Genomic DNA, 12,806 nt, shown 5'->3' with positions numbered 1-12,806 from the left:
TCAGGCGATCTAGAAAACTGGGTCAAATAGGTGTTGCATCATAGCAGACAGAGGATTTGGTATTAATCAAGAAGGCACATAGTGAAGTATGTATCATAGGTATTTGATTACATTGGTGGAGTTATCTTTAATCATTGGGTAGAGTCATATGATGGAACATGATCGAGTCACCATGGCTTAGGGGGGTACTGCCCATCTGCTTAAATGTTAGTGACGATGACTCACAGTATTAGCACGACCATGCAGAAGGAGGGGAGCCAATGTGGTCAGTTACTGCAGCTTGGCTAACATGTGGTATTTACTAAGCTGCCGTAACACTATCCATACAGGCCACGTACAACTAAAGAGGTAGTGTACAAATGCTGACTGAGACCCCATCGTGTCCCGCAGCAGGCTCCTGCAGGAACACAATGAAAATTCTTAAAGACGAGAAAAACCCCATGGATGGCCAGATTTTCAGTGGGGTTGAACACTTGCCAGTTCTCTGTCTTATCTGTCCTTAATTTGTGGGCTGTTTGCCAAACAACCCTATTTATTTAACAACGCAGGTGCCAAGGAATTAAAATCCCTCAGTCAGCAATATTGAGTGACAGGCTGCAGACAGCACCTTTACTAAGAGAGGAGCAGAGTCAGTGTCCAACATGAAAAACAACAATTATAAACTCTGACTGACTTTTTTTGCTGCAGGATAGAAAGCAACAACAAAAGAGATTGTGCTGTCCTTGGAAGGAGAAGAAATGTCCTAGGCAAATTGAGTATCTCAGCCTGTACAGTTCTGTGCCATACACGTTCCCTGAGCTCTGTGTGAGTGCACATGAGCACGTGCTGGTCCATGACCTGTACTCATTGTGGAAGCAATGAAAGTATCCATGAGTACTGCCCAATATCAGCTTCCCTGATGGAGAGTGGAGTCTGGTCTGCATTATGTAGCACTTTCATTGGTGGCAGGAGCAGTGCAGACTTTTTGAAAAAGAGGGTCAACCTTGAAGCACAAGGTTTCTCTGACTGTTCTGCTGCTCTTTGCAAAAACACACTTGGGGACAGACAAGCAGGAGTGTAGCTAGAAAAAATACCTGAAGTACTGAGGATCTTTTTTCCTCTAGCTAAGCATGAAGCTTATGCAGACCCCCAAAGTGAAACAGCATTAAAGGTGAAACTGGGGACAGCAAGGAAGCTTCTTTGCCATTTTAATAAATACCAATAATTCCCTTTTGCCCAAGTCCCATATTCCCAAACTCATTAAAGCAATTTTGGAAATGTTTTTGGCTCTTGAACATATAAGCCAAACTCAAACCATGCAGTCCCTTGAGAACCACTTGCGCAAATTGCATAGGTCAGGCCAAAATAAGTTTCTGTCAAACAGCCTAACACCTAAGCTTATTATGAAACTGATGAATTGTACAAAGGGTCTGTATGTGGGGCAGTCTCAGAATGACTAAATGGGGGAGGCTGTTGTCATGGTACTTGTTTTACTTTGGTCCCACTGAAAACTCAAGTGATATTTTTATTGAATGCTTTGCTCCTGTTAGCCGGCACGGTTCCCATAGGCTGTGTGTGTCAGCTGGTGGACCCAGAGGGCTCCAGAGCTCCAGTGGGTGGGTGGGTGCACACTTCAGTCTCATCCCAGGACAGGTGTGAGAATGCTTTTTCCTCCCCTGCCCTTCCCTCCCTACCTGCTCTCCTAGGTGGAAACACTAGTGGAACCCCAGCCAGAGCTGCACTACACCTTGTTCTGTTCCTCAGGCCCTGCAGCATGAGGTTCTTAGCCCTTTGATCTGGTGACCATGGCACAGACTTGAAGGCAAAAGATAGAGAAGGCCTGTTTGAGCATGTTGTCTGCTGCTCTGCAGGGCTGTGAGGATGGCTGAGTGGGAAGTGGACTCTGCTTGTGCGGGGTCCAGCCCCTGAAAACCAAACTGAGATGGTTCTCCTCACATTCTGCCTGGTATTGCCCCATTTTTTTATTTTCAAAGGATCATTGAATGTGCTTTGTTTATGCTGTCCTAATGATTCATCAGTCCTCTTGTGTGAATGAATGCTGGTACATGGAGCATCTGTGTTTTAAATAGACAGTAGGATGGGTCAGGGGCTGGGTGCTTTATATTTTCTGAGCTCATTTTTCCTGCGCTACATCCATTCCACTTATACCACCTCCACAGCTCTCCAGGCATAGCCTTGTGCTGAGCTCACCATCAAGTTCCCTATTCCAGAAGCTGATTCATGCTCCTTCCCTCAAATACCATGTATTTGGGAGACATTGTCTTGAGTTTATTTGGGAGGGTATGAAGATGTGAAGTACTTCATATTCCTCCATCAGCAGATAACCAGGGAGGCATAGGAAGAGCTTCTTGTCTGTGTCTGAGATACATTTATTGTTTTCATTGTGGTTTTTTGCCCCTTTTGAGTAAGTACTGTATGTATTTTGGAGGATTCTTTAAACAATCTTCCAAACACAGGCCTTTTCTCTCCATGGAGAAGCAAGACAAAAGGATGGGTTCAGTCATGTGCAGCTGCTAAGGAGAGGGCAGCTGAAGGCAGAGGGGCAGGAGGAGCAGGAGTGTCTGGGTACAAGGGAGTGGGCAGGGAAAGGATTTAGAGGTGGCATTTGTTGTGGCAGAAATGTTTCTGGGGGTCAGGCTTGAATAAAGGATGTTTGAAGGACTGAAAGTCCAAAGATGGGGAATAACTTGGGGAGTTCTAGGGAATATGGGATTAGGTGGTTTGATCTCTGGGCAGAATAAGATGAGACTTGTAGTTCAAAAGAAACTGATGTTATAATGAGACAGGGACCTCCAACTTGGGAGCCTGAGTGTGGTGTTCTCCATACAGGATGTCTGTGAATCCCACTGCTCACAGCCTTTGGCCTCTTTGCTTGTTGATAGATAAATGGACATGACAGGTGAAGTTAGAGGAGGGGTGTATGTATTAACAATTGCCTTATCACTTACAACTGGAAGGGCAAGAAGTAAAGCCCCATCATTTGGTGTGACATGGTTCAGACCAAGTGGGAGAAGCAACTGTCTTCCCCCTCACAGCTCTGAGGTTATGACTCTGCTTCCCTGACTAGCCCAGCCCAATTTTGAGGCTTTTGTGGCTAGCTGTGGACTCATCACTGAAGCAAAGGATGCTCCCACTAAGGCTGAAGACCAGCTGTGATGTTTAGAGGCTCCAAATGTCATTAGATTCTTTCAATGCTTCCCCCTGCAGAGGCTCTTTTTGCTCCCTGACTATGCCCACGTCTCTCTGGTCCTTCTCATACCTTTAGGGGTATCTCTCCTGCCTAATGAAGTGTAAACCATGTACTGCACTGCAGAACATTCTGCTCTGGAAGAATTTAATATGCCAAATGTTTGATGTTTGTTGAGGCACTGCATGTGACAGGTTTCTTGTTTTCATGCTTATTGAAAAGCTAACAAGCTATATTTACCCCAAACTCCAAGCAACTCATACCTTTTTTAAAACTACACAAAAAATAATTAAAAACTTATTCATTTAACTAACTCCCAAGACCACATTCTTAAAGGCTATTTCCAAGGAATAGTCCCAGCTTTTTTTAATCCATTGATTTTATGATTATTCTTCTTTTTGAGTTGGTCTGCTTTCTCACATGCACTGTTTTCCCTGTGCTGTACTTAGAAAAATCCTTCTAAATCTTTTAAAGTCCTTTTGCCAAAATAACCCACTCTGCTTTTTTACAGTCTGTACTTTATGCCTTTACAAGCTTCTTAATCAGAATATAATTTTGCTAATTTTTCTTTTTTTTTTTTCCCCCTCCATTTTCTGTGCCCTGGTGACATGCTAACTGGTAAAATTGAGAACCTCACTTTGGAACAAAGGCTTGATAGAGTTTCACAGGAGAGAGTATAAAGAGGTAGATGAAATACTAATTTTAAAGTAGTTTATTTACAGATTATAAAATTTCAAAATTTATTTAAGTGTTTAATTTTCTGTCATAGTCTGCAAAACTATCATCCAGATATTTTTGTTTCCCAGGGTTGAGTTTACAGCAATGCACAGATGTGGCATGCCAAGAAATTTTCATGCTTTGTCTGTAGAAATCTTTTGCTGGCCAGTGAAAGATGCAGAGATGCAGAGACTGAGACCAGCTGTTGCATTTTACATTCATGTTCTATCAGACTAACTATACTGGTGCTGTGACTGATAAATAATAGATGGAAGGTGATCCATATGTTTCTTGAAAACTTTCTGTTCTACTGATTTATGCAGGAAAGGACAAATGCTGGATTGGCTTGTCTGCCTCTGCTTGTGTAGAGTTGCCTGTGCCTAGCAGTGGCTGGCATGGTCAGGCTTGTTTTGGTCTCTGAGGCCCATAACACCTTTCTTTTCTCCTAGGCCTGTCCCAGGTTCTCTGTCTTCACTACTGCACCTACACAACCGACAAAGACAGCCTATGCCTGCCTCTATGCCTGGCACCCTGCCCAACCCCACCATGCCTGGATCTTCTGCTGTACTCATGCCTGTAAGTTTTTTTGTTTGTTGTTTTGTGATTTTAATAACCCTTTCAATATAAGACATCTGGGTGGGTAAGGGGTGGAGATGGGCGAGGATGGCAAAGGGGAAAAGGAGGATTGGGAAATTGTGTTTCATTCTACAAGACTCAGTTTGGACGACAAGCCAAGAGTGATTGACCATGGGAGGAAGGAATGCACTGCTTGTTCTGGCTCTGCTGATGCAAGGGGGACATTCCACAGGGCTACAGAGATTCAGGTTTTGCTGCTATCTGAGCAGTCATTAATAAGTTATTAATTGGTAACTTGTCAGTAAGGCTCTCCTGGAATATTGACCAGGAAGTTCAACAAAAAATATATCAGACATGTCACTGTGAGAAGTTTTTTTTCTGGCTTGGTTCCTAAGGAATCTGAAACTGATCAAATATCTCACTTCAGTGTAAGTTCAGGGGCTTTGAGTTCCTGCAGGAGACCCCTCTGTGCAGCTCTGGTTGCAGACAAGCAGGTGAGCTCTGGCCAAGAGCCCTAGAAATGTGAGCACGGAGGCAAGACAGACCCTATCAACTTTGGCTGTCCCAGCTGCAGCTTCTGCCCCACAGCCCTCCTGACAGAGCCCTGGCACAGGCAGCTCCTTTGTGCCAATGGGCAATGGGATATTGCCCTCTTCTTCAGGCCCAGCATGCACTCTTGCTGGGATCATGGAGGGTGGGACTCACTGCCTCACTACAAGGCACAAAAAATATCTCCCCTGCTTGGAAGAGCTCAAGAGGATCCAAAAGCTTCTTTCTCATATGAACCTGAGATTCAGGGTACTGGCCCAAAGCAAGGCAGGATGCTCAGCTCCATAAAGCAGCACTATAAAGCTACTTGTTGCCCTTACCAGGGCTTGCCTATTTTCAGGGAAGACACTGCAGGAAATTCTTTTATTCAGACCTTAGTGCCATTAGGTTTTGTTTGAAAATTGTATCCCTCGCATCCTAGTGCGATTAGCTTGCAGAAAGGGCCCAGAATAACCAGGAGGAGTTCTGCTTTGTTTTTTGCTATCTCAGCAATAGATGAAAGCCTCCCTTACAAGACATATGGAAAACTCTCCTCAGCTGAGCAGTCCGAGTGAAGGAAAAAGAGCCAACTTGTTTTTCATATACTCGAGACTGTAGATTTTTATTTATGTTTCTAACAAGCTAAGTTGGGCCGCACTGACAGAGGAAGCCACAACTTTATACAGTGGTTCTTTTAAAACCACTTAACTCCAAGTGTTGTTATACTGAAAAGGAGAAAATCATTACAAAAAAGCGCAAACCTGGGTGGCTGCTACATTTGTTTAGTAAAGGACCTTTTCCTTTATAGCTGGCTGTTAGTTTTCAGGGCTGATTCTGATGAAACACACTCCAGTGTGCATACACACATGCAATTCACAACACAGATTGTTATTTTTCCATTCATGACTTGAAGAAGTAAAGCTGAGACCATTTAAGTAGAAACCAGGCGTTAATTCTTGCTAATGTCTCCAGACGTTTTCAGACCTTTTTTTTTTTTCTTTTTCTTTTAAAAGATGGAGCGACAAATGTCAATGAACTCCAACATCATGGGGATGCAGGGGCCGAACCTCAATAATCCGTGTGCTTCACCTCAAGTACCCCCAATGCATTCAGAAGCCAAAATGGTAAAAAAAAAAAATAATAAAAAACTAGAATTTTCTTTTCTTATATTGTTCTTGCATACTGGTTACCCAGACAGTGGGGGATGTAGCCAGACACTGCTTACTTCATTCTTAGTCATATGTTATACCCTTTTTTAATATGCTGCAGTAAATTGCCTTTGTGTCAGTTTAGTTTATGAACTTCCAAGATGTTACTAGTCCTAGCTGAACTCTCGGTGAGATGAATCTGAAGTGAAGAGTGGGCTATCTGATCCATGCTGTGTTAAATAGGATTTTTAATACAGTTCAGTTGAATTTAAACAAATGGTCAGGCTGGTTCTGTGATAGTGTCTGTGCTCCATAAGATGGCTTAAATAAAATTGTCAGTTAATAATCAGCAAAGTAAAAGGAGTCTGATGTGGAGGGAGTATATATAGTCTTTGTTTTTTCCATATAGGTGCATAGTGTGTCAGGATAATGGCAACATTACAAAAGTAGATCTAACAATGTATATAAAATTAGGGTATTTTATTTTGCTTGAGTATTACAAAGGTGTTGCTGTCAGAAAGAACAGTCAGAATTTAGACAAAAATTATTTACTTATATGGGTCAAATGTCATAGTGGTTTTTGAAGTTGTTGTGTGTCTTACAAGGTCAAGGCTTCTCAGGCATATGTACTGGTGTAGGATTAATGTAGGTAAACTAAATAAGTGGGTATTTGCAAGGTTTCCCCATCTGTATATGCACTCTTATGGAGGGATTCGACACTAGTGCCTTGGAACCAAGTTTATGAATATAGAAGCACTTGGGCTTTTTCAGTTTCAGAATTGCATTTTGTTGGCTAGTGGAATAATGAGAACAGAGGTTTGCAGTTTAACTCTGTAGGGTTTTTATCCTCTCAAGATGTCTCATCATAGTGGAAAACAGGAGTAACTTCATTGAACTTGTTTCAGTGGCATTATGCCAAGGTGAAATTGTCATAAGTGAGGGAATGAAATCAAGCCGACAAAGATTAAGCAACCACATGTTTTTATATATTTCTACTTTGCATGACTGGTGCAGCTTTTAAAGTTGTTGTCATCTATCCTGAGGCAAAGAAAAATATCTTCTTATCTATAGGTATTGTGCATGCAAGAGACTCTTGGTTAAGATCAACAACATATACGAGCTTTTACTATCTCTGCCTTCTTACATTGGGTAGGTCATGCCTTCACCTTGCTTTTGGTCTGGGTTAAGCTGTTAACCCAACCTCTGTTAACACCCCCTCTAAAACCACACTCCGTAAACATGCAGCCAGTTGGCCAGAAGAGGAACGATAGCCAAAAACACTGGCTACTCCAGCCAAGGAAAACCTGTGGTCAAGAGTTCTCTCTCTGCTGTACCACACAGTGACGGGGACATGCCAAATGGCAACAGCATCTGCAGCAGAGCTTGTTAAAAACTTTTTGGAATAGGCAAGTGTTTTTTCAACTCAAGCATAGCTGAGCCAAGCTAAATACTCCTTGGCTGAATAAATCTGAAACTGGCATCTGGTTTGGGGACTAAAGGTTCTGTAATTTACTCTCCCTCCACCACCCTTGCCTTTTTTTTACTGGAAGTGTGAGGCTACTAAAGAACAAGATTAAATTATTGGTGCATATGGTGAGAATTCTGTGCTTTAGTAGCTGAAACTGTACATTAATGCAAATTACTTTTTAATCTGGCTAAGCAGGTTTTGTCCCTAAACCTAATGTGTGAAGGCATGGTTCTTTCAGGGAGGCATTGCTATCAGTTCCACAAGAGAGTATAGTGAACAACCAGCCCTTTTGCCTCTCAGGGGCTTTTTGCCACTCTGCCAAAAGTGGAAAAAATCCACATCCATTAACTCTTAAGAGTAAGAGGCATAATTCAGAGCTCTGGGGCGTTTTTTTCTTTTTAAATGCAGGTTTTTTGAATATTCTATATTCTGGTTTTATACTTTGTTTCTGTTTGAGCACACATGTAATGTAAAAAACCTCTTTGTTTAGTCACTGCTTTGAGCGATATGAATGTATTAACAATACTCTGCATGAACACAAACTGGAAAAAATGTAGGAAGTATTCAGAACAAAATTATTTCTTACATGTAAGTTCATGAATTATAAATCTGAATCATCTCTATTACAAGCCCGTTTGCTCTTACTATTAACTATTTAATTTAGCTTGGTGCTCAAAGCATTAGACTTCGCATACTTTGGCAACTTTAAAAAAAAAAACAACTCCTAGAAGAGGGTGCTTAGTACCTTACTGGATTGTGTCCTGCATTAGGAAAGAATTTCAGATTTCCCCAAATTCTGCTAATACTATTACTACTGGTGAATCCAGCACTGCATATGTTCTCTTTGGCCAGCTGTGCTCTGTGAAGAATGTATGTGTTGAACCCTACACAGAACCATCTAAGCTGCTTGCAGCTAATGACTGCAGTATCTGGAGAAGTTTGGGAACCTTTGGGCCTGATTCATCAACCATCTAAATCATGCATCAACCACAGCAAGTGGATCCACAGCTTCTTTGTGCCTGTATGACAGAAAACAGGACAGACTCTAGATGCTAGAGGCCCAGATGTGAGACCAAATCCTTCTGGCCTCAGGAAAGTATGTATCTGAGCAACGCGAGCATGATTTGGTGTGCAGCAGTCTTCACACTATTTGGTGATGCATGTGATTTAATTTACTTGTGTAAAATAAATATGAATAAATAATAGTAGCATGGATGCTGTGCCAGATTTTTTTAGAGGCAGAAGATAGGTGGCAAAAGATTCACACTCTTGATTGGTCCCTAATCAGTTTGCATTAAGGAAATGGAAGCCAGTCTGATAAATATGGGCATATAACAAGCACCCACACAGACACATATAGAATGTGTGTTGCATTAATGTTTCTATAATATGTAATTTATTTATCCATTAGTATTTTAATAAACATTTATTATCTGACATTTCTAGAAATTCATATTCTGCTACCCAAGATGCTGGTTTAATTTTTACAGGATAATGTTACTTCAGATATAAAAGTGTTGTAGATGACATCCCAGAACTGGTTTGATTTATCACAATAATCTCAGTTTCCCTCACAGTGTGCTTCTCAATTAGGTTATCAACTAATGCTTTAAAACTGTCCTAGTAAATGAATGAGTGAACATCTAAATCAATATTACTTTCTTCTTAGATTCAGAGCTGAGTGGATAAAACCTTTATGCTGCTTACCAAAAATACATGTTGATTTTGTATGAAAATATACTGCATTGGAAAGTGGAGGAAATGTAGCTCTAAGTATACATGGTAAAAATATGCAGAATAGCACACGTAGCATATTAACATGTGGTTCAGTAGGCTGAGATTATTGTGAACTCAGAATTGTCAGCGGTGCCTTTCCCTTAATGTACTGCTAACATACAGTTTGGTTTGCAGTTTCAGAGTATTCAAGGTTTTATAGCTCGGAAGCGTAATATTGTGTGGGTTACCGGAATGGGAGATAAATAGTGTGCACTGAAGTGCTGGAAGTCTGTGTTTCAGCAGGTCTTTTTGGTGTAGCTGATACCTCTCTGTCTAAATTTTGCAAGGCATTGATCTTTACCTGTAGAGATTTATGGCTCTGAGAGGACGTGTAAAAAGCAGGCTGGCAGTGAAAACAATCTGAGTTAAAAATACAGTTTTCTCTTTGATGTGTTACTTTTTTTTTCCCTTTACCCTCTCCCTCTGCCCCTGACTGGATATTTAGTTTTATAAAATTCAAGTAAAATGTAGTATGTGTGGCTTGGCTATGCCTGCTTTCTTGGCAGAATCTGTATTGTTTTTTAAAAAGAAGAAATAATTTATTTCCATATCAGAAATGTGTAGAGTTGTGGATTATTGGTTTTGCCTTATATGCATTACTAGGTGAAACAGTAATAATAAGAAAATTAATTTGAAAGTGTCTATTGGATTTAAGTGTGAAAACACAACCAACAAAGTAATAAACCAGTACTGGGCATGTTTCTAATTATAATGGTAAAATATCCATATTAACTGAACCTCATAATTTACCTAAGAATACTGGACAACTTTGGTGGATGAGGAGGAGAGAAGTGAAAGGAATTGCAGTTAGCCAGTTGTTATCGGCATAGATTTTTATTTGACTTAATCAGAGTTAAGGGTCCAGATCCTACAGGTGGCTGTGAAAATCCTGGTCCAAGTGTTGCTCGGCTCTCCATCCCAATGGAAAGGTGGGACTGGCTGCAGGTACCTGGGTAGATTGCGTTCAGCTGTCAGATGGGCACTGCTCACTTTCTCCTGAGGCAACCAAGCAGAAAAGGCTTGGCTGGCTTTCCTTGGATGCAGGCTGGGGTCTGGGTTTGGACAGAGTCTTCTGCTGCTTCTTATTTTATAAACAACGTGCCTTTCTGTGCCCATGAGCTGTGGTGGTACAGGAGAAACTGCCAGAGTGAGCTCTTACCCCCAGCCCAGGTATGTTACTCAGCTCAGCCTTTGTAGAAGCTGTTGAATGCAGAAACCAGAATGCTGCCCCAACAGCACTGGCATCCTGGGACAGCTTGGGAAGGGCATCCTGCTGGGTACCAGCTCTGGTCTGTGGGGTTTCCATGCTGATTTAAGGCTGAAGGCTGGCACAGGCAATCTGGGCAGGATTAGTGCCACTGAAGCGCCAGCTTTAGCTACTTAACACATAATGACTGGAGATACTTTGTTAAATATAGTAAATGGTTTGAAATCCATGTTTTCCTATCAAGCTGTGGGGGTAAGGAGCCACTTTGGTAGAGAAAAATGCATTGCTTCAGGGCCAGAAGGCTTTTCTTCACTCAGATTCTGGACTAATAAACAGAAAGAAAAATGTCACATCTCTGCAGGGCTTTCAACAGCAATTGCTCATCTTGTCCTTCACAATACAGTAATGAAAGCAGCGTAAGAAAGGAAAAAAGTGCAAAGTGAAGCCTTCCAATGTATATGAAAAAAAGACCTGTGACAAAGTTTCCTGTGTCAGTAACTGAGTAATGTTTTCAAGGAAGGGAAAGGACTGTTAAATAGTAAAAAACCCACAGTGCTTCTGAAACTTTTCACAAAACTCACTGTTCTGAAATTGCATCCCCTGTTACATCTGCGCTTATGTTTTAAAGTCCCCACAGCCAATCTTCCAGTGTGCTCCTGATCTGTGCTTTTAAATCCTCCCCAGGCAGTAGCTTTGCCTGCAGACAGTATGCCTTGCTGTGGATTAAGGTATTATCTTGATGGGTGAAGCTAACCATGTTTTGTTTACTGAAACAGGACCTTGTACCCGTCATGCCTAAATGCTGGATTATGAATTAGGCTGGGTAGGAACTAATTCTTCTTAAGCTGTCAGTGGCTCAGTCAGTGCAATAGAGAAGCAGGGCGGCTCAGTTGCTCCCGGCCCCTGTGAATACGTGCTGAATATTTGATCTCGCTTCTCCTGAGCACATAGAAATTGCTTTGCTTGTTGCAGACGCAAGTTGTAACAATTCCTTGCATTTTTCTTTCTTTGTGTCACTTTATCCTGCAGTGATCTTATCAGCATTATTTCCCTGGAAGAACTTGGATTTTTATTATTTTGTTTGCCTTAATTCAGTTGGGTGTTAAAATGACCTCGCTTTCTCCCCCACCCACCAGCCCTCACCCTTTCTCCTTCCCTCTGTTTCTCCACCACCCTCTCTTTCCTCAGAGGATTTACCATCTTTGCAGATTTGTTTCTCCTTTTCCCTCCAATGTCCACCCTGATTTTGTAACCATAGCAATAATTGAATTAGAGTCCTAATATTTGCTTGCTGTAGCTATCATCTAAACCAATACATGAACCTCTGGCTTTTGTGTATTATAAGGTTTTGAAACTTGAGTCAGATGCAGCTGTATATGTGAGGACAACTTGTTTGGTGCTGAACCATCCCTTCCAGAAAAGGTTTTGTTGTGTGAAGTTGTGTGCCAGTGGGAGCTGGTGCAAGTAAGAGCAAGTCCTTATGGTAGTGAAGCCAGGGAAAAAGGAAATTACAAAAATAAAAAACGAGGTTGTGTTACAAGTTCTGCTTCACGTAGATATATTTCAGTCTTTTGCTTGGAAAATGTACAGCTTTCACTTTCCAAGATTTTAGCAAGAATCACAAATAATGGAAGTTGTTTTGCACTTCCGACTGTTACACATAAAGCCTGACATTTGCTTGGGATGTGTGACTGCATCTCATGACAAGATTTGGAGTGGATGGGATGGTGTTACACACTTTACCAGCTCTGTACTTTCACCACTCAGGACACAAGCACTGGAAGCAAAATTTCTCATGGCAATAAATCTCTTCTTTCTGAACAGGCTTAAAAAGTTTCTAAAAGTTATACAGTAGCTAATGAAGAAGTTTATTAATTATGATAGCGTTCCTGTGAGATAAATAATTTTAGACTGTTGAACTGAGAGAGAAAAGTGAAGTGACTCACTAGAGGCCACACGATTTGTCAGGGGAAGAGCTGAAACAAGCACAAAAGAATTTCTGGCTGCCACTTCCAGAAAAGACAACTTCTGTCTGAGTAGAATTTATGTAGAATTTTTAAAAGTTATTATTAGTTACTAATATCACTAATATTAAGTTAATTGTTGAAATATTTTCAGCACTAGCGAAAGAATGGGGAGATTCTGAACTCCTCAAGCTTACAGGGGATGCAGGCTCTAATTTTGGATTCAAAGCCATAT

At 41.3% G+C, this 12,806-nt stretch overlaps 1 protein-coding gene across 1 annotated transcript in view; it reads left to right on the top strand.

Moving 5' to 3' along the window:
• CREB5 (cAMP responsive element binding protein 5) overlaps window positions 1-12,806 on the top strand; it is a 223,805-nt gene that overhangs the window by 140,875 nt on the left and 70,124 nt on the right. The window contains exons 5-6 of the mRNA XM_010007553.1: window positions 4,354-4,480; window positions 6,022-6,132. Of these exons, the coding sequence (XP_010005855.1) occupies window positions 4,354-4,480; window positions 6,022-6,132 (238 nt within the window). The remainder of the gene's footprint in view (window positions 1-4,353; window positions 4,481-6,021; window positions 6,133-12,806) is intronic.

The sequence above is a fragment of the Chaetura pelagica genome, unplaced genomic scaffold (assembly GCF_000747805.2).
Source record: "Chaetura pelagica isolate M959 unplaced genomic scaffold, ChaPel_1.0 scaffold10, whole genome shotgun sequence".
NCBI lineage: Eukaryota > Metazoa > Chordata > Aves > Apodiformes > Apodidae > Chaetura > Chaetura pelagica.
This window is presented reverse-complemented; position numbering and strand designations above follow the sequence as displayed.